Consider the following 22911-nt stretch of genomic DNA (forward strand, 5'->3'; position numbering starts at 1 on the left):
AATTCCCCTTGGGTATCTGCTTGCAGTACTCATACTATTCAGAAATTTTCTGCTATGCCAATTGGATCATTCAGTTTCTGCTACAAACTTTATTTTAATTAGGTGATCCTTTGTGAGCTCTGCTAGCAAAATGGTTCACCGACCTTCTGTTTTTTCCTTTAGAAATATCTAGTGCTAGGAATATTTTTCTTATCCCTGAGTTAGCATCATTGTTTCTGCTCTACAGAGTAATAAGAGAGTTTATCCTCCAGGCTAAAGAAGCAAAAGGCTTTTTCCAAAATGCTCTAGGAAATGCTACAAACTGAACTATTTTCCCCAGTTTATTGATGACAACAAACCTATCTGATTACAGTATATACAGATGTATGTCAGTCTGGCTTTAGACAAGAAGCTAGAGCCTTAGCAGAAGTGTGGGGCCCTTAAGTAAAGAACCCTAGGCTTTAGAAAGAAAAATCAGGAGCTTAGAGAATAAAATTGATGTTTGGGGATGGAATATGAGTGTCTGTGAATAAATGCTGTGGCTTGTAGGTGATGATCAGAGATATGGGGAAGAATTCTCATAGAACTCAGAGAGCTTGGACTTGGGTAAAGAGAGGGGCGCTGGATTTGACATTTCCATCCATTATTCAGGATTAACAAATCAGTCTAATGCTAATTCTTCAACTCGGAGAGTTATGGGAATTGAACACTGCTTTAGCCATGTCTCTATTAGGGATGTTGTATCTGAGGGGTCTGTTTCTTTGAATGTGCATACGTAGGGCAAATCCTCTGCTGGGGTAAATTGTCATCGTTCCAGCTGAGCAGCTGCCCCTCTGTATTTGGTGCTTAGGGGCCCAATCCAGCTCCCATTAAGTCAATGGCAAAATTTACCCTGACTTCAGCTGGAGTTGGATCGGACCCATAGTCAGCTCCTGGATGTGCACGTACTTGTTTTACATGCCGAAATCCTGTCAAAGTGCGGGCGCGTGTGCTGGTCTCTCTCAAAAATACTAGAATTCATTGATTTATTGCTAGAGCCACTGAATTTACATATGGTTGAAAAGCTGTACTTTCTGTTGAATTTTAATTCCCCCCTGCAGCTTTAAACAAAGGGCAGCTTCTATTAAAAACAAACAAAACACACCCCCACCCAAACTAAAAAGTCAGCCAGAGAAGAAGGCAATACCTACTGTCTGTCTAAGGCCACTAGTGCCTGGCCCATACAACCTAGTAAACCTGTGAGTGACCATGATGCCATTTTAAATAGGCAGGAGTATAAGCAGTTAATGGAAAGGTTTGGGCATTGAGAGGCACCTTTGAGCAGCACCCCATCCTTACGTTATGCACCTTTGAATAGATGAATGCATTCTCGGTATCTAGGTTTCAGTTAATCAGTATTGTGATTACAGTTACAAGAGTGTCACTGTCTTCTTTTTTCCCCCCATTCCAAGGTAAAATGACAGCTGAATGCCAACTTTTACTTAGCCCCAGGGCTTGATACAAGCAGGAAAGCAGGGTAAGACTTGGGTAAAATGCCAGAGACAGGCAGGGAAAGGTGCCAGTCGCCCTCTAGTAATAATGCTGAGAGTTGAGAGGTACGCCAGTCACTGAAGGACATTTAGCCCTTATTGTTTGATCGCGTGTGCCTCCCCTGCTGTTACTGTTTGTGTGAAAAGGCTTTCTAGAGATGTCTGAAGACAAGTCTCTTGTTAATCCAGGATCCTTTGATAATCACCAGTGATGCGTGCACCTCCCTTCCAATTCATGGAATCCCTGCACTTTCTTAGCCCCACTACAGTGTCTGAGGAGGGGGGGGGCTATGCAGTTTGGGCTGAGTGCAGCACAACACTATGGGCTATATAGTAGCATATAGAAGGACACACTAGGGCAGTGGTCCCCAAACTTTTTATGTGGCATCCCCCCCTTACCTCTGTCCGCACCTTCTCCGGGGAGGGGAGGGGGGAACGGGAGCAGGGCCGGGCCACAGCTGCGGCTGGGAGTGAGATTGCTGCCAGGGCTGAGGCTGGAGCTATGATCTTGCAAGCTAAGCAGAATCCAGTTTGGTCAGTATTTAGATGGGTGACCTACAGTGAAAACTATTATACTGTAGCAAATCATCTGTGTTTTCAACCACTATTGTGCCATTGCTTGAATAAGTCAGAAAACCAATGTCCTGATTATCTGTGACCATTAAAAACTGAAGAATTTAGTCTTGTTAACATAAGTGTCCTGGCCATGTTCTAGTTGTATAACTCCAGCTTTACCTGTCTGAATTTCTTTGTAGTTAAAGTCAGACATGATTGAGTGTATTCACTTTCTGTTCTGATCTGCTGCATTATTAAAAGGTTGTCATTGTCCAACCCAGAGGAGGCAGCAAAGTTTGTGATCAGTTTGAAAAGTTTGTAGAGTTTGGGATCTTTGTATAAGAGATGCTGCATAAATGAAAGTCTTCATTACTTTCTCCTATTCTGTTCAGTTTGTTACTGGACCAACTATCAACTTACCCAGGGCTTGGCTTGGGGTTTTTGTTTTAATTACAGTCTATATAATTAGTTCCCAGCATGATGAGGTAATAGAGTGTTGCTCCAGCAAGCTTCCAATTTCCTCATCTCATTAGGTTTTTAACACGATTATTAGTATAATAATCTGCTATGATGATTTCTGTTTGTAGTTTTTCGCATTCTCCGATTTGCAGGGTGTCTTGATTGGCTAATTTAAGCAAATTATTTTGATTGTCTTGATGATGGTTGGTTGATTAGAACACAGCAGGAGTATAATTCCTCTTCCTAGGAAATGGAGTAGTCTTTTGGTTTTTGGTACCAGAGCACTGAGGATTTTTGTGTGCGTGCACATTTAATTATTATATTTGCCCACAACACTAGTCAAATGTCTCGAAAGCAATTACATTAGTGATAGAATGAGCATGGATGATGATAGGAGAAATTGGCAGCATGCAGAGGGGGCAGGTGGGAGGGATTTGGGAGGATATTGAGGCAATGTGAAAGTCTCTTCTCTGTGTTTGTCTCCTTATATGCTATTTTAGAGGATTGGTGCACCTCATGGGTACAAATAATATTGTCCATGATCCCAATGGTGAAATCTTTTGTAGTGCTAGAGGTACTACTATGGAAGAGATGCTTCAGCCAAACACAAATTATTGGGTTCAATACAGGAGTAACTGGATGAAATTCTATGCCTTGTGTTATACAGGAGGTCAGACTCGATGATCTAATGGTCCCTTCTGGCCTTAAAATCACTGAATCCATTGCCAGTGTAGCCTGATTGAACTTCATCTCTCCCTGTCATTGTGTTGTAGCTGTTGAACTGAGTCAATATGCCATTGTTCTTCTTTCCTCTTGATATTTAAAACATGCTTATGATTCCAAGAATGGTGGTGGGACTTCATATTTATTCTCTCAGTGACTCCAGGTCAAATTTCTTCCCTTTTAGTAGTCAAAAGCCAATTTTTGTAATTGCGGAGCTCCACAGGCTTCCACTGGGATCAGAACAGGCTGCCTCTGACATCACTGCTAGTAACAGAGAGCTTAAAGCTGCTCTCACTTGCGTTGCTGCAAAGCATACTCTGAAGTCACTGGAATTATGACAGTATAAAGCCAATTTAAGTGACGGCAAAATCTGGCCCAGACTCCGCCATCAGCACTGACAATTTTTTTGGATGCAGTACAGAATGGAATCTATCTCATTCTTCCGTAGCTCCACTGGCTTTGCAGTCTGAACGGTATTAAAAACTAAAAACCAGCCCTTGCTTTTATTAGTAAAGTGAGTGTGTGTCTTGGAAGATGCACAGGACCCAATCCAGCAAAGCATGTAAATATGTGCTTAACTTTTAGCGTGTGCATAATCCCATTGAATCAGGGGGATTACTCATGCTTCTAGTTAAGCACATGCTTAAGGACTTCTCCAGGTTGGCGCTGTTGGGAGTAAATATGAGGGTGCCATCTTTACATAGTCTTTCTGATTTATAACTGTTTTAAAAAGCAATACAGAAATACTTTCTCATTAGCACTTTCAATATCCATCATTTCATTTTACATAATGTCCTGAATTCTCAGAACACGTTAGAACCACAAAAACATACTGATAATAAAGAAAATGAATTCAGCATAGGAAAGAGTCAACAGCAACCTTCTTAATACAGTATAACAACCAAAATTATGGTCATTGTAGTGAACTGAAAAAAGCAAAAGTAAAAGCAAAACTTCCAGTAGCACAAACTGTGGTAATGGTTAACTCAAATTATGAGCACTTTCATTCAAACTCCTAGCTTATTAGGAGCTGACGGTCATGCTGTATGTCATTAGAAAGGTAATTCTTTCTAGATTTGCAATAAGATCTAGGACTTGACCTATGACCTTGATATCACAAGGTACAAATTATCTCCATGCATGTAATAGAGGAGCAAATAAATGTATAATATATCTTGTAGACTTTCTAGAATATGAGGCTGAAGTCAATTATTAGAACTCATTAATTTCTCAAAATTAATTAAAACTATTCCTTGGGCAGGGAACTGCACAAGCAGTATTAGGAATATGAGGAGTACTTTGGGGGAAGGGACTGACATTTTTGCTCTTTGTTTGTGCAGCGCCTAGCACAATATGGTTCTTGTTGATGACTTGGACACCTAGGCACTACTGCAATACAATTTAATAACAACAACAATAGTAATAAATCATTAAGAAGAGAAACAGATGAGAGTTCTTCTGTCTCCACCCCTACTTGGCCAGCTAGAATCTGTTTATAGACCCAGAATTAGACAAAAATTTTCAAGAAGTCAATCAAGAACCATCTACTGCAATAGCTAAATAAGCAACATTGTTTACCATGACCCTTCAACTGCTTTAATGTGATTTTTATCTTTCCACCACCCTTATGTACAAAGTAGAAATGTAATGCAACTCCGACTGTTGCGGAGGTTTATTGTAATGGCAGTCATTCCCACTGCTGCACTGAGTCCCTTCTCTGAATAGCCCATAGGCTGAACAGATGGTGTGCAAAGCTTTTAAAGGACTGATATCATTTTTATTTCCAAACAGAGGGAATTCCCTAAATTTTTCACGTTCCGTGCCAGGGATAAGGTAAGTTGCACAGTTACAACGCTTTCCTTTCTCTAAATTTTAAACCAGTTTTTTTCCATCTCCTACAATCTTTCCAAACCTGTCTAGAAGGGGAGAGGGTCCATCTTATCAAAACCTCATTGGGCAATTCTGAACATTCGCCTCCCCCATTTATCCAGGTGCTCACTCTGCTGACAGCTGAGGCCAATGGCACTTATTGGGTTCTTAGCCATTTGGAAGTCAGACCATTTATTTAGATGTCTAATTATGGATTTAGAAGCCTAGCTTTAAGCGCCTGGTTTTGAAACCCTTCGCCATAGTGATGCAACGTTACTAAAATGACTCCACTGATAAATTTCATGTCATTCCGCTGATTGCACTTGCCTGCACATTACGTGACATGCTGTCTATTACAAGGCAGTGCTTGCTTTGAAGATCATAGCTATAGACACAGAGTATGCTTCAGGGAAGGTGGAAACTTGGGGATGTTGTCGATAGAAGGATTGTCTCCTTTTGCAAAAAGAAGGCATCTTACACAAAGTGGAAAAGCATGAGAACCACTGTACTCTGGTTTTTGTTCTACTCTCAACCTGCAGACAGTTTCAATACGCACCTCTTAACACTAATGACTTTGGTGCATCAGACTGGAAATTGTGTGGCAGATTTATTGAATTTTTAGGTTTCTAATTAATTAAATATGAAAAATCACAATAGGAACAGTGCGGTGCAGCCCTTGTGTTATTTATTTCCTTACTAACCTCTATTTATTTTACATTGTCCTCAAATTTTCAGTTTTCAACCTGCCAAAGATTTTTGTATTATTGACAAATGGGTTGATGCCGGAGGTGTTTGACAGCTAGTCAGGGTACAGCTGGAGCGTTTGGCATCTGTGAAGGTGGGAGGCAGTTTGCGATTGTGAGGTATCAATATTTGTTGAGTGTTTCTGCTAAAATGATCAGTAGTGAAACGTTTAACCGTGTTGACACTTCAGTTGCCAACTCAGGGTTTGGGAGTTGGACCATTGAAATGAATGGGGCAGTTCATGCCCACAAGAATTATTATTTCAAGCTGTCTGCAGACTCAGGAAGACACCACTGCATCAGTTACACTCAATTCAAGATTTTCTTCGCAGCCCTGAGGGCTAGAAACATTGTTTTGTTTTTTATTTAAAAAAATAAACAAACATCCCCTCCCCCCCCAAATCTTAGAGTCTGGAATACAATTTTGCTGTTGGGGTGGAATCTGTTGCAAAGTCTGTACTGTAGAATAACAGAATACATGGGACCCTGTTGTTTGAATGGCAACACTTGCCATCACCAGTGTCTCAGGTCAGTAGATTTTACACCGTTCTCTCCATCTGACAGGATCCAGCTTTTTAACTGACTTTTCCTTTTTTATTTTTTGCCTTTTGCACCCAATGTTATGGGGTTTGCTTCCCTTTTCTTTCCAGTTTGAAGAAGATAGGATCTACCGTCATCTGGAGCCAGCTCTGGCTTTCCAGTTAGAGCTGAACCGAATGCGAAACTTTGATCTCACCGCCATTCCGTGTGCCAATCACAAAATGCACCTGTACCTGGGAGCAGCTAAAGTTGAAGTGGGCGCTGAGGTCACAGACTACAGGTTCTTCGTGAGGGCTATTATAAGGCATTCAGACCTTGTTACCAAGGTGAGTTTCCTGGTGGAGGAGGCCTATTTCCAAGGTTGCATGTGAGAAACGTAAGTCAGAAGAGTGTGTCCGTGTCCGTGTTACAGCTTCTGGAGCTTGTCTGATAGCACCTAATATTTCAAGTGTCCAGGTTCAGACTTTAGGTGGGGTGTGAAATATATAGTAACTTCACTGGACTTATTCCAGATTTATGCTGTTGTAACTGAGAGCACAATTTGGCCTGGTATCTGAGCCAGGCGCCATCATCAGTGTTTCTGGAAGTAAGACTCTGGTATGCTGGAGTATTGTACATCCCATTGAAATGAATTTAACTTTTTTTCTGTGTCAGATTCTGCTATGGTCTTTTACAGCCTAGAGACCCTGTGTTTGGGGCTGAGGGAAAGTTAGCAGAAAGTAAGTAATCTTTTCGCAATCTCCCGTAGGAAGCCTCCTTTGAGTATCTGCAGAATGAAGGGGAGCGCTTGCTTTTGGAAGCCATGGATGAGCTGGAGGTGGCCTTTAATAACACCAATGTGCGCACTGACTGCAACCACATCTTCTTGAACTTTGTGCCTACGGTCATCATGGATCCATCTAAGGTACAGGTCCTCCACTTTTCAGCCATCTGTTACTCCTTGGCGGAATCTCACTGGAATGGCGTGTTCTGTAGGTCTCATGTTAGAGTACCAGACATCAAAGATGGAGTAATATACAGATTCCACCTGCTGTTTTATAGGGAAAACACAGAAAATCAGTGCTCTGCATTGGAAATGGTAATGGTGGGGGAAGGGGTCGTGTTAGGTATCCTAATATTCTGGAGTAATTTTTCTTTTCTGTAAACGTGTAAAAATTGAGACTCCGTGGAATATATTTTTGCCCCTGGAAAGAGCCAGTAGTGAATGTTGCTCCCAAGGAATATAAAGTAGAATAACACTTAGGGAATAATGGCATTGATTAGCCTAGATGGCAGGGACAGGTTTGCAAGCCCTTTAATTAGAATGGTCATAAACACTTGCCCTATTTGTCCAGAAGCACTACAGGCCTCATTTTCAGAGGTCCTGAGCATCACAGTTCCCAGGGACTTCAGTAGAAACTGAGATGTTCAACACTCCCCTAATCAGCCCCTGTGTGTGCAGCACTGACTGCCTCTGAACAGCCTTGGAAAAGAGGTTTTTGGAGAGAATATTAGAAACTGCCTACAAATTGCCTTACTTTAATATGCGCTATTTACCAACAGGAGTATATTATAAAGTTTAATAAAACAGCACAGGAACAAGCTCAGGGTGGTAATTGCTTTGTTGATTTAAGGCACTGTACTGTACGTGCAATGAAACATGGTTATTGTGCATATAAATGCTACTTAACTGTTTACCAGGGATTTCACCCTGGGTGCTTTCCTGCATCTCATAATTCTTAGCTACGAGAAACGTTTGCAATAGGTGAGAGAAGAAAATTCATTCAAGGGGCAGCGGTGGGCCCACTGCAGTGTGGCACTGTGCTGCCTGGAGGTGTGACATTGCCCTGGTCTACACTTACCTGGAGATTCAGCGGCAGTCGACGGGATTTACGCAAACTACGCAGAGTAGCTTGCATAACTCCCGTCGACTACGGTGCTTCCCTTCTGCGCGTAGTCTTCACTGCACTGCACTGACGGGAACTGCGTTCCTGTTGACACAGCGCTACACCACTTGAGGGGGCGGTTTTACTCAGTCGACTTCCTGATTGATTGAGCGGGTCTACACTGACCACTCAATTGATCCAGAAAGATCGATCTGGCGGCAGCGACTTTGCCGCCATCGCTATAGACATACCCATTGCTAAAGTGTGTAAGACCCAAGTCCAAGACTAGTCTTCAGACTCTCAGCGGTTCCCAAACTTTATTGGTTTATGTCTTGTATTTTTAAAAGATGTTATAAAGTGAATTGATGAAACATCAAGCTCATGTACCACCAGTGGTACATCTACCACAGTTTAGGAACCCTTGGTGATCTCATTTTGGCCCAAAGGGAGACAGGAAGCATGGTAAAAGCGACGCTCACGGGGACTTTAGTGCTCTTGCATCATTACAGCCCCAGAAGAAGCTATCAGTGGGCACAAGGTCTTCACTGCATTCTTACTGCCTTTGCAGTATAGAGTATAAATGGAAGGAAGAGGAAGGAAAGGCAAGTGGTGGTAATTGAAGAGGTGGGCAAGAAGCGTTATTTCCCACTCGTGGGTTATCCTGAAATTCTGAGTGCTGGCCTCCCAAGAGCTGAGCCGTTCCCCACATGTTGGTAGGATCCAGTGTGGGAAGGAGGAATAACGTAGGGGTGGATGTGTCCACAGCAGAATGGCGATGCAAGCTCACTGTTCTCTGTGTGCTAAGATTGAAGAGTCTGTGCGGAGTATGGTGATGCGCTATGGAAGCCGCCTCTGGAAACTTCGTGTCCTCCAAGCAGAGCTGAAAATTAATATTCGTTTGACGCCAACTGGAAAGGCAATTCCCATCCGTCTCTTCCTGACCAATGAATCCGGCTATTATTTGGACATCAGTTTGTACAAGGAGGTGACAGACTCCAGGACGGCACAGGTAAAGCTCTGTGCAGGCATGGAAGCGAGTACTGCAGAATGTGGTTTTTGGGAGGGTTCTTCTTGGTTTGTTTTTAAGCCTGATCCAAATACCGAAGTAATGTATTATTGTTTCAGTCAATAAAGAATTGTGATTCTAGAGAGAGGTAATGTAGCTTTGCAATGACACTCCTCAATTAGGCAGGTGAGTGTACAAAACGCATAACTGGTCACGCAGAGATGCATGGTCTAACTATTTGCATGTACCTTGCTTTCATGCAAACACCTCTTTTCTCTTATGGAAGGGTCCTTTAGAATTAGAAAATACAATCTTTGTATGCACTCTTGGAACTATCTTGTAGAATTTAATAGAAAATTATATCCCTGCTATACGCTCCTGCATGATGGTTCAAGAAATCTATAGAAAAGATCTCCTTCTCTTTTAAATTCTGTAGAAAGAGAGAATAACTTCCAAGGACTTATGTGAAATTTCTGGAGTCTTACTGTAGTCATCTTTATTAAACTGGATAGGACTTTAACATGAGGGTTGTGTATGTACTAATCTCTGTGTTTGTGTATGGCCTACATATATTCTAGCACTTAAACAGCTATTTATTAAAATGTGGATTTGGGAAATAATGAAAAATATTAAAATATAGAAATAAGTTTATATCTGGACTGCAATAACGTCTCTGCCATGCAGTAGTTGCAACGGAATAAATCCTTTGAATAGTGTTTGTGTCGAATACAATGTGCTGAGTCATCATATCTTTTTTTTTTTTTTCCTTTTTCTAAATCTTTCCTGCAAGCCAGCTTGGCTGTGCAGTCTCTCCTGATCTGGAGATCCTAGTACAGATAACGCTCATGTGTTTTGAATGGACCAGGGAAAAGAAAAGGACGTCGGATTAATCTGTAGTGGCTCAGTTTAAAATTTGAGTTTTGTTAGCCATTTGCCAAAGTGACCTTTTGTTTTACCTATTGTTTCTGATGAGATGGTCAGAAAAATATCCCCATAAGGCATGAATTTTCTTTTTGTAAGTGTTACACGTGTGTGTGGGGGGAGGGGGCGACTTTCTGTATTTTTTCACAGTATTTGATTTTTTTTTTTTCAGGATAAATTTAAATGTTTCAGTCAAAGCATTCCAGGGACAGGGATAGTTTTAATTAACTTTCACAATAGATTCAAGGCAGGTCTTGTAAAACTAAGATGGCATCCTGAAATGTTAATGTTTTCGGTAAATGTTTGTTCTTCTTCTTTACTATTTTTGAAATCTTTTATCTAAAAGAATTCTTTTAGATTTTTCCCTTACAGGGTTCTAAAGTTATTAAACTTAGGTAGCGAATCCCTGGCTCCTCTCAACCTTTTTCAGCCCAAATAGGAACTCTGGTTTAGGACGAGGTCACAGCCAAACAACTTTTCCTGTTTTATTATAGTACTAGTGGCTTTTGCATCCTGAGAGGATTGTTAGAAGAGTTCAGAATCCATTGCTGCATAAGCAAATGCCCCAAGTGCTTGAATACGATAATGATTGTAGCAGTGTGGAAATCTAGAGAGAGAATTCACCAGCAAAGCCAAAGGTAAAGTCAGGAATAGAACCCAGGTCTCCCAATTCCCAGTCCTGTGCTCTAACCGCTAGAAACACTGTTTCCTGAAGGGCCCAGTCCAACTCCCCCTGAATCAACTGAAAGACTCTCGCTGACTGCAGTGGGAGTTAAGCCCCAAATACAGTAAAAGCCTGTTTGTTAGTGCACAGTGGTAGGCACTTGTTTTCCTGATTAAATAACTCTCCTGCCAAAGAAGTTATTTTTAAAAGACAAAACAAAGCAACCTATAAAGACTTAAGATAGTATAAAGTATTATATTGATGAAAACCACAGAAATGAATACTATTTTACTGAATTCCATATCTATTGGAATTTCCCGCCCCCCCGGTCTTCTTTTAATCTTCATCCAGCAACTTCTGTGTAAAGTAGCTGGAGCTTGGAACAGCAAATGTAACAATCACTCTGTTCAAAACAGTCTAGTCATTTGGCTCCAGCCAAATGTGTCCCTATTAAGCAGGGTTTAGTCTAACGTTGTCCCAGTTAAGCAGCACTCATTGCAGCTCAATATCACTAGATGAAATGGATTTTCATTTTGGATTTCCAAATGGATCAATTCCTTTGGCAACGCCCCATCAGAGTGGCCCCTCCCTATTAAGTGAGTCCTGACTGAGTGGACTATATAGCATCATATAAGTACGGTAACTGAAAACTCATGTCACTACTCTGGGAGAATATTTTAAATTTGTAATATCAAAACTTCAAGCCAAATGACACATGGCAAGTCTTGAATTAGCTTCCCCGATCAATCAGCAGAGATATGAATGGTGTTTAGCTACTGTACTTACACTGTACTTTATTTATGCTATTCAGCTACATAAATAGTAGCTGTCCTCTCACTACAGTCATGGGCTGTTCACATACTCAATCCACATAGTCACACGGTCAGAGGAAATGCTGGTGAATGTGAAATCATCAAAGTTACAGATGGTCAGTCTTCTCTGCATGCTGATTGTGGCCGTGTACCCTTGCCTACCATTGTGATATTGTAATAAGTCAGTGATGTATAGAGGTGTACAAAAAAGGCCCAACCCTTCCTGAATAGGGTAGTAAGATGTGCGGGGAATTGCCATCCTTTGAAAGAACACAAGCCAGTCCAGTCAAACTAGCCTATCTGTTGAAATGTATTTAATAAAGTATGGATTCTGCTGGGGACATCTCCCCTGAGCTGATCTGGTGGATGGATCTCAGGTGGCCTTTCTTTAAACTGGTCATGTTTTCTGCTGCAGATTATGTTCCAAGCATATGGAGATAAACAGGGACCACTTCATGGCATGCTGATCAACACCCCATATGTGACAAAAGACCTGCTCCAGTCCAAGAGATTCCAGGCACAATCTTTAGGGACGACATATATCTATGACATCCCTGAGATGTTTCGACAGGTAAATCTTCCGTGACAAGTCTCATTGGGGTGTTTATCTAGAGTTTTGTACTAGTAAAGGTTGCCCTCGTTGCTCATCAAGGGAACCCAGTAGCCTGATAAGTCTAGCAGTTTTTCTCTGGGTTCTTTGTTCCTCCAGGCTGAATCTACATTAGAAAAAATAGGATCCTTAATTCACCACTGCTATAGCTCTGCTGGTAATAGGAGTGATGGAAGCTATAGTGGAGCTTGGGCATTTTTTACCACCATATTGACTGAGTCTTCTAAGAGTAGGATTAGGTGATGCAGTAGTTAGTAGTGTTTGGCGCTGCACCAGTATGAATTACAGATACTAACCTTTTTGCTATAGACAAGGCCTTAGTGAATGAGCTTGATTTATGGTAAGATCCATCATACTGGATATTTCCATTGTGCCAGCTTGGATTCTGTACCTGATTTGTTGGGTCATATATCAAATCATGAAACTGTGGCTATTATACTTTGACTAAAATTATGGTTCAGGGTTTGAAATTTCATCTAAGGTGGGATCCACTGAATAGTGACAGCCAAATGCTGAGTAAGGGAGGAGTTAATGGGTATAGAAGAAATTTCTATCTTGATACTGAGTCAAAACAGGTTACATCAAAAATAACAAGAGTCAATAACCTTAACAAGAACATATCTCTTCCCCCCTATAGTCTCTGATTAAACTCTGGGATTTTATGAGTGAATATGCAATCCTACCAACACAGCCATTGCCTTCCGATTTGCTAACATATACTGAACTGGTTTTGGATGATCAAGGTCAGCTGGTGCATATGAACAGGCTGCCAGGAGGAAATGAGGCAAGTTTCTCTTTATCTAAATCTACCTTTTCCCCCCCCCTTTTCTTCGGTATATTATAGTTCTAGACTAGTCTTGAAAATGGTGGTGAAAATGTACCAATCCTGGCTCACAAGCTACTCGTGCGCCTTTTATAGGTGAAATCTTTCTCCTGAAAATCAGATTTTTATCTCATTAAAGATGAATACCTTCCATCCAATGGGAACTTTGACCTCCATAGTACATTATGGTTTCATTTTAAACTTGTGCTAGTGCTGTTTTTTTCCTTCATAATTAAAAGGTGCACAGTTTGAGTATTTCAGCTAACTAGGGTTTATATTTAAAAAAAACTTTTTTTACAAAGCTAAATAGAAACATTTTTGTTCACTTAAAAAAACAAAACAAAAAAAAACCCAACCAATTTTGTATGTCTTCTATTTAAATGTTTCTCTGCGGTGTTTGTGTAATAAACTGACAAAGCCTGTGCAACATCCCCCTCTAGTGACTGGTCTGCTAGAGAACCGCGGTGTACTACTACTACTAGGCTAATGGAGTTACTCATAGCTCAAGTCTGTGCTGTGATGTTGAAAGTCCAAACTCTGCTCAGGACCTCTCGGGGCTGGTGATGGCAGCAGTTACCTTTGCAACCCAAAGATTGCAGTGTTGAGCGAACTGGAAAGTGAAACTAACTAGTAGCATAAATGAAAGTGACCTAGTTCATTTTCATTGTCCAAACTAAGTGAAGTGCAAAAAGTAAATGTGTCTCTTCAAGTTATTTAAGTTTAAACAATCTAAGGTGGTAGTTGCATTCATGTTTTTAATATGATTGTTAAACGGACAGTATCTCTTTAATCTGATGTGTAACCTAAGATTGGCAAGAGTCCAATTCCTATATCAAATACATTGGGAGCAGTGGTGGGAGGAGATAGTAGGTTATTCCAACAAGGAGAGAAAGAAGTTCAATATTGGTTTGCAGCAGTGTTTACTGCATCTCTCTTTATAAGCCCTTTGTCAGGGAAGGGTTTAGAATCTGAATTTTCAAGTCAAACCCAGTCAATCAATGGAGACTTAAGTAAGTTTTCTCGCTATTGCTGGGCATATAGGAAGAATGGTTTAACTAATGTAATTAAAACCCAAAATTAGATTTGTTTTGGTTAATTTTGTGTTTTTTGCCCAGAAGTCCAAGGCTTTGTGCTTTGTGAAGCCTCTTGCCATGATCTTTCTCTTTCTGTCTGCATTTCTCTCTGCTCTTGTTCTGTGTTTGAGCGGATGGAGACTGGGGGAATAGCAAAGTCCCCGAGGGACAGAGCTCTGTTCTTGCTGAAATTACAAGCACAGAGCTGCCTGGCATGAACATGTAGTGTTTACTCTGCCAGTATGAATACAAATAGTCTTATTATACGAGATTCTGTACCCAAAGACCAAAAAAAAATTAGTAGTTTTTTTTAACCCTTGAAGGGCTTAGTTGTGCCTTGTGTGGAAACAAGTGACATAGCAGTACAAGGAGCCCTGCTGTGGCTATACGAATAATGCCCTGGTTAAAACTCCATCTGTATTATGCTGTTACCCTATACGTTGAGTTGTTTGAAAATAAGACAAGATTTCAAACACCATGGATTTAGTGTTTGGGGTGTTTTATCCCCACGTTTTGCTGTCTGTGTGCTTTGAAGATGAGTGAGAATGGAAGTATGTGGCCAAATTCTGAGTCGCATCCCGATGACTCCATTGAGATTGCACAAGGGAGTAACCCAGTCCCGAATCTTCCAGTGCATCCTCTCTGTCTCAACTGAAGCAGAGAGAGAGAGAGAGACTGAAGACTCCATTTCTCTCCTTTCCCAGAGAGGTTTGTGGCTAATGCACTGGGCAGCTTGTAAAGTATGTCAGCTGAGCCAGTTCTCCAATAGATTAGTTACAGTAGGACAATGCGCGGAGGAAATTAGGTTTGAGGTGTTCGTATCGAATTCGGTTACCAGTAGCTAGGGGACACAATAGAGCACTTTCACTGAAGAAGTGGCCAATCTAAGGAAGGGGTTTCAGCAGTCAAAAGTCTGAAGGACAGGTGACACTCGAGGTGACGAGCTGTCGAACGGATGCATTCCTCTATGCTGCATTCTCTTTAGCAAGGAGAGCTGACTTTCAGCTTTTACGGTTTAATATGTTTTAGCTGAGGAAACAGATTTGTCACAAGCCTGCACTCAGGCTCCTCACACCACGGAAGATGGCAAGTGGGAGGGAAAGAGGGACAGTTGAGGTTTGATTCCCCAGCTTCATCTCTCGAATGGAAAAGGCAACCTGGATAAAACCGAGCTGACAGGCGTGTTTAAAAGAAGAGGCAGTAAATAGATCCATGCTGCTTTTCTCACAAATAAGTTGAATCCCACAGATGCTGCATATAGAGGTTACACAGTCTGTTATCTACCAGGAACAAAGGGTCCTTGCTGTCACCCACCTTGTGGCACAAGCTGGTAGTGCTGAGTGCAGGCATTGTTTGGGAGACATAGAAGAAAGGAAAATAGAATATTTTTAACTGATTCTGCTCCTTGTTTCAGAGACATTTGAGAATTATCCATCTTTTCACCAGATACATTTCATTTGTTCTCCAAACTTGTCTGAACGTACGTGAGAGGGTATGTAAACATGCTCTCCTGTAAAGTGATAAAGTCGATGAGACTTGCATAGTGAATCGTGAATGGGAAGGCAATGTGGCTTAAAGGAGTGAACACTAAGGTGGAATTTAGAACCCTTAGGTCCTTATCGCTGGGAAATTTTGATCAAGCTTTCCGTGCCTCGCTTACTTTGCTGGCAATATAGGACAGTACTGACGTAGTTCAGGGTATTGTGAGGGTTAATTCATTAAAATTTAAAAAAATAAAAAATTAACAAACCTTAGAAACTGTAACTGCTATATTAGCACTAGGTGTTACGGTGCAATGCCACACCAGAAAAGAGGACACATTTTTTTTCTTCTGTTACCAGAGTTAACAGAAGAAAAGTCTGAGCTGAACTAAAAAGTTGGGGGAGAATGAGGCGTATTATTAGGGCTTGACATAAATTGTGATTGTATTTTCCTTACAGAACCCCAGAAAATTTCTAAATAATGCTGTGAAGGTAAATTTTCTTCAGCCCCAAAGTTATACTGCAAAACAGCTTTATTTGTGATTGGTAAACGTAAGAGATGGTGATGGGAGAGGGTCTTCCTTCTCAAGTTAGCCAGTTCAAAACCAAGCCATGTCTGTCATGACTGAAAGTCACCACCATTGGATAGCTGGTTGGTGGCCTATGGAACATGTTTGGGGGTCTCAGTCCAGATCTCAGTGGATAGATAACCACATCACAGAACCACCACCACATTTGACAGTAATTGTGTCACTTGCTGGCAAACCCAACAAAAAGGCCAAGGACTTAATGGATCATGAAGATGGAACTCACCACTCGTGGTTGTTGCTGTTTGCCTGGTATGTCTTGGTAGATAGTGTAAGGGACGTTGCATTGCTGCTGACCATGCTGTACCTGGTCTCTGTCTACAGAAACTGTTAATTTCCAAGGCTTTCATAACTGTGGTGTCTTTCTGAAGTCATTTTCCCATTCACACATCCAGGCAGAGTTCTGAGCGGCGTCCACTGACTCTTTGGATGATTTCTTGGAGAAGTGGACTTTGTGCAGAGTTTTCTTCTTGGTGTCCCTTTCTTTGGATTCCTCATTTTGACCCTGTGACCTACGCCCCAATTCCTATTTGTTTCTTTTTGTTCCCCATAATCAGTTAAGATCTGGGTTCTGAGGCCCCACACAGCACCTGAGGGGTGTATGCCTTTTGCTCTGCTAGGCTCCACCCACCATCCCAGGATTTAAATAGATTGGCATCCCTTTACAAGCACTAAATTCACAACAGCATAAAATTCAAAACTCTTTTGGAGCTAATTTGCTAATACAGGTTTGTTAGTGGCAGAAAATGTGTATGTAGGAGAGCTGAAGAAAGGTATAGCTTGTGGAGAATAAAGTCATAGCAGCTGCCAATAACTCCATCACATTCTATGGCAATTTAGAGCTAAGACTGTGGCTGTCTCTGGGATGAAAATTTAATAAGTCACAAATGGGAGCATGTCAAAAACTGTGCCTGCTAGGTGGATGCTCAGTACGTCTCAGAATCAGGCCTTAAAATGAATAGACACAAGGCACTGAAATTTGTAAGTTTAAATCGAAACATTGTGTAATTGAAAAGGAAAAAAAATTGGTGCAAAAATTTACAAACAAAAACATCTACAATTTTTAAGGTTTTTTGTTAATTCATTTGAAGTTCATACAGTTGATATGTTTGTTTATATTATGCCACAATTTTTTTAAAACTCACTCCTGCTAGTTTGTATCTTTACATTAAAAAATCTGCGTTGTTTATTCATGGCTCAGTCCAGCAAAGTGCTGAAAAGTTTCTACAGCGGGTGTTCTGAGGGATCACTTTGGCATCAAGAGCTGGAGGTGCTCAGCACCTTGCACACTTGGAAGAGAGATTGATGTGGACTTATGGAGAACCTTTGCATGTTTGATTTAGGCGTATGGCTGACAGTTGCTCTCTTACAGACTGTCTGCCCTACAAATTTAACTGTGCCATAGCCAAGGCTGTAACTTGAGTCTCTAATATAGTACTGTAGTTGAGCTGTCTTGTTAGAACATGGATGGCCCAAACAGTGCCAGACAATGGTATGTTAGCAACGTAGATTTTCAAAAGTACCCAGCAGTTCCCATTGAGAGAACATTTAAAAATTTGTCTACTTCACTGAGTAGCTTTTCTGAAAGTCTGGCCTATAGTTTAGAATTGATAGTCTGACCCGGGGAGCTGTAGAAATCACCTCCTAATGGTCTCATCAAGGAGACCTATTTTGAGACTAAAGTACAGAAAGAATTATCTGAAATCCCACCATTCAAAAGCGATATTTTTTGTGGACCATCAGATCACTCTTCATACAGTTACAGATTTCGTTGGTCATTTTTAAATAGGGACATGCCTCTGTTTTGCTAAAGTATTTTATAAACTTTGACCCAAATTCACCACCGCCATCAGAGTCAATGGAGTTGTGCCCTCTTATGACAACAGTGAATTTGGCCCTCCAAGACCAGGAGATAATGAATGTAACTGGGACTCCCCTGGCAATATCCCATGCCCAGTCTTCTATCTAGATCATATGAAATGTACATGGAAAGACAATGTCATTTTTTCCTATTGACACTAGATGTCACAGTTTTTCCTTCACAGTAACCTGAGGTTGGGATAGAATCTGTAATTGAACCTTTTTGTGAAGCACTTGCAAGCATCTTTTCCATTGCATATGGAAAGATTTGGCCCAGTGTGTTACAGGACAGAAGAGGCAAAGGGCTAGAGAAACCCCTTTTCAGCAGCTCTATGTGGTGTTTGGTGCAGTAGAGGAATAGCTAATGAATTTTGTGCGGGGAAGGCTTAATAGTTGAACTATTTTTATGCTCCGGTGTTCTATTTTGTTGCCTTGCATTCCCTTCTTTTATGACAGGGCATAGGGTATTAAAACCTCAGAGCTCAGACACAGTGAAAGCTCATGAGAAAAGAGTGAGTTGGGTTGCATGATTACAAGGTCTGTAAATTAGTGTAGGGTTAGGAAGGGGAATGGAGTAAGTTTGTCTGTGTGTGTTTCCATTCACCCTCCCCTCTCCTCCAATTTATTTTATAGAAATTACTGCAATTCTGTGTGTTTCAGAACTTCTCCCCTTGATAAGACTTGGAAACAAACCCTGTCTAAAGGCTCTTAGAGGCTGTAGATAGGGAACATGAGCAACTATTTCTGCTGTTCTCATCTGAAATAATTCTGGTGCAGTTTCGTTAGGCGAGCCTCCTGTAGCAGAATACCTTAAGACCCATCGGCACTTCAATACCTGATGGTAATAGCGCAGGGACCAGAATGGAGCAGATTTTTCTGTTAAGAAGTGTGGAACGCTGTTTTACTGAGAGATGAAAGTGTCTCAAAACATGGGGTATAACAAACAAATTTAAAGAACAAACTTCCTGATGCTGGTTCCTGAGCGTTGGTGAAGGCAAATCTTTTTCTTTTTCCCTCCTTTTTATATGCCTCGAACATTTAATGTTACTGTAAATGAGTAATGGGTGCGAAGAGTAGACCTGTTTAGTGGGTCTTTTTTAACTCCCTGTTAGGATTATAATGAATGGTGGGACACATGCAGATGACCCTGGAATATGGGATTTTCAGCACAAAACTGTAGGGTTCAACAGCAGTTAATATGGTTGAAAGGAGATGCCTCATAGCAACTCAGATTGCCCAGGTCAGTTAATCCTCCGTACTGATCTATTACTTCAGCATGCTCTTTCTCACACACAGCATCATAGACAACAGTAACTTCTGAAACCCTAATTTTATAAAATGGTGTGTGTGTGCGTGTGTGCGTGCGTGCGTGCGCTAGCAGTGCTTAGTAGTTTCAGGTTTGCATTCTAAACATAAATTTTCAGATGCCTTCAACCTACTAAAATGTATTCTTGAGCTGTAACTTCTCATGTTTGGTCCTAGCCCCGAGGTTGATTTTTTGGAAGTGTGTAAGAAAGTCATTTTAGCCATTTTTGAGTGACCAGTGTTGATAAAACAGACTTTTTCCAGTGGTTAAGATTATTGTTTAGATGCTTTTATGAAGTCAAACACTACTCTGAGCAGTGCATAATGCTATTCAGAAACACAGAAGGAAAAATTTTTTTTCCTACCCTGCCCTTCTTGTAAGGTTAATTTTGCTAAATTTTATATTTAAATCACATCTCCAAAAAAAAACAACAAACAAAAAAAACCTACTACTGCTGATATTTATTCTTTAGCTCATGCGGTTGAAGTCTCTTCTATGGGTCTGAAGTTTCAGATGCTGTTGCTGACTCACGTAGGGTGGTGTTGTTGCACCCCGTGTAATTTCTGTGGGTTTTTTTCCCCTTCAGTCTTACTGAAAAAAACAACGCACAACCCTGCTACATTCAGAATCCGTCCTGTGCGCTGAAGGCCTGTTCCAGCATCCATTGGAGTCAATAGACACTGGTTCAGGCCCAGAATGAGGCAGACATTGCATAGGGGAAAAATACGTGGTGATGTAATTAAAAACTGCATCATAATATATCTGCATGAGGAGGAAGAATTTAAGGTTGCATGGGTAACCTTTATTTTGGTATTTCCTAACTTTTGAGAGGTTGACTTTGAAATCTTTAAATTTCCTTTTTGATACAGTTTTTGTATGATGTAATATATAATATGTAAAACACATCTATATGTGCACGTTTAGTCACGTGCATGTGAAACATATATACTATACATATAATAGAATGGGAGACGAGACGTGATTTGTGTAACCATAAAGACTCTTAGAAGGAAATCCTGTATATTATTTGGCAGCAAACTTTTAAAAACCACCCACTCTGGTAGGGAATTTTCAGAGAGCCATGTCCAGGGTTCCAAATTTAAAAATTAAATAAATAAAATTAAGCATGATAAAAAGTACATGTGATCTAACATCATCCTTGTGCTGAGAGAAATAGAGTGAAATAACACGATTGCCATGGCTCATAAACGCCAGTGCTGATGAATAACAAGCTGTTCTAGTTTACATTAGATTTTGTGTCAACTACATTTTCTTCAGGAATTACTGAACATGGTAGAAAGGGACTTGCGGCTTTCCCCAGGGCCCCGCCATTTGCATCAGTGTCCCATCACTCCATGTATCTGCTGTGCTACTGTGAGAGAGAATGGAATCATAGTTTCTTCCCGTTCCCTTTGGTATCTGTTGTCAACAGCTCTGACTGCCACTAGCAGTCAATTTGTAACTGCAGCAGCGTGTGTATTACTGTTCACATTGATAGCACAATTAATGTTGAAGTCAATTTTGGTGTTAATTTTAGGTCATGATTAGTGTTGACACGGTGTGTCAAACTAATGACATTTTAGCACCATGAAAACGAACGTTAGTTAATATCATGTTTTTACTATCTGCTAACGGTTACATTAAGCCAAGATCTCTTGGGAGACGGTGTGTATAAAATTATATATATATAACGTGTGTGTGTGTGTAATGGTATTCTGCACTGCTGGTGTTACTCAGAGAGCAAATGACATCTAAGCACTGCATCCTAATCACAGTTTGGAACACCAGAAATAATGATCACTTCTGATCAGAGGCTGTGAATAATTCATCTGGTTTGATTTTCACGTTCTGTCCAGTGATACTTTTCAAACGAAATGTGTTTCTACAGAAGAATAATGGTCCCACTTCTTATGGAAATACTGTGGCACAAATCATTTCACCAACATAAAAACAGTTAAATAAGATGGTTCTTGTTTTTATTTCCCCCACTCCTCCTCCTGCTCTCTCTCTTCCTTGTGCTGCATGTGCTGGGGATCGAAGTGTGGCAAACAAGCACTTCCAAACTACTATGGCAGTTTTCAAGATCCTATTTTGAAGCCACCACGCCTCGCCATTTCCCCACGATTGTTCTGGTAGCACTCTTAGGTGATTAGCTCAGCCTGTCTAATTAACCTGTGAACTCTCCCTTTTTGGCGTGCTGCCGTTAACTTAAAAATCACATTTTTTTTCTAAAATAGAAAGCTCTCCCCTACTACCCATAAATTTAAACAGCATATGAGCCTTTCAAATTAAAAAAATCTTTGGCTGTGCCCTGTGTTTTTTATTACTAGCCAACTAACAGTAATGATGATAATACGTAATGGGGAATCAAAAAGAGACATGAAATAGTATAGTGGCATGTTTGTACTTTTTTTTTTTAAATAGCGTATGTTCATATCTGACTTTTTCATTATAAAACTATTTTCAAGAGTATATATAGTTACTTGGTTCCAGAGGGGTAGCCGTGTTAGTCTGTGTACAGCAAAAACAGCTACAGAACTCAAGTTATAGTTACTTGGCTATGAAAATTCATTGTGCCCTAGGTAAATAATTCTACTCTAGAACTCTACAGCAATGGGGAAAAGAGAATTTAAGATAGGGTATGCATTACAGATGCAGATGCCCAGGTTGGGAAACAATTCCAGTGCTTCTGTTACGAGTTGTATTGGTAGGAAATATTTTCAGTATGAGGACTCCTAGCCTAACACAAAAAAATCATTGAGTTGATCTTACATCCAGGGAGGCAGCATGATCTTGAAGATAGGACTCTTGGATTACAATCTGGCTCTGTCACTGACCCCCTGTGAGATCAGGAACAAGTCAGTTAATTCTTCTGTGCCTCAGTTTACCCAGTAAACTGAGGATAGTAATATTTTACTTATCTTTGCACAGCACATTGTGATCCTGGTACAGTGTGGTGTCAGTGTGTGTGATCTTATGTCCATGTTTTGGCTAGCCACAGGGAGGATTAAGGGCCTAGTCTTACTGAAAGCTAACAAAGCTGATCTGGAAGCTCAAGTGGTTTGTGCTTGTGTGTTGGTGCTGAAGATTCCAGGTTTTGTCCCTGCTAATGACCTTAGTCTGTTTGTAGCCAGGGCAGCCATGGTTTGTTATACTTGGGTATATATATCTCCGCAAAATATTAGTATTTACTGGGTCTTCTCTTGGCAGAAGTTTACAGTGAAATTTGTGTGCCATTTTTAAGAAAAGAAAGCAAAATGGAGAATAAACAAACATCTCCCAAGAAGTAAAGCTGGGCATCCTGCCTTCTTTGGTATGGAGGCTGGCATCAGAAATTTTTGCCAAGTACCCACTTTAAGTTTTTAATTATGATATTAATGATGAAATAAGGTGGGTTTTTTACTGTCCAAAATATAGCGAAGGATTGAACAGATCTGTAGTGAAACTTGTGTTTTTTTAAATTACTTTTGAGAGGCACACCTATTTGGCAGCCAACAGCGTCTTCA

General features: G+C 40.7%; 1 protein-coding gene across 2 annotated transcripts in view; it reads left to right on the forward strand.

Annotated features, from left to right (window-relative positions):
* ACACA (acetyl-CoA carboxylase alpha) overlaps positions 1-22911 on the forward strand; it is a 178058-nt gene that overhangs the window by 78610 nt on the left and 76537 nt on the right. For both annotated transcript variants that reach the window (XM_067538102.1, XM_067538101.1), the window contains 6 exons: positions 5037-5078; positions 6508-6723; positions 7146-7301; positions 9068-9271; positions 12081-12236; positions 12913-13059. In XM_067538102.1, coding sequence (XP_067394203.1) covers positions 5037-5078; positions 6508-6723; positions 7146-7301; positions 9068-9271; positions 12081-12236; positions 12913-13059 — 921 coding nt within the window. The remainder of the gene's footprint in view (positions 1-5036; positions 5079-6507; positions 6724-7145; positions 7302-9067; positions 9272-12080; positions 12237-12912; positions 13060-22911) is intronic.

This window comes from Emydura macquarii, unplaced genomic scaffold (genome assembly GCF_026122565.2).
Source record: "Emydura macquarii macquarii isolate MOO-44397 ecotype Brisbane River unplaced genomic scaffold, CSIRO-AGI_Emac_v2 contig_450, whole genome shotgun sequence".
In the NCBI taxonomy this organism is placed as follows: domain Eukaryota; kingdom Metazoa; phylum Chordata; order Testudines; family Chelidae; genus Emydura; species Emydura macquarii.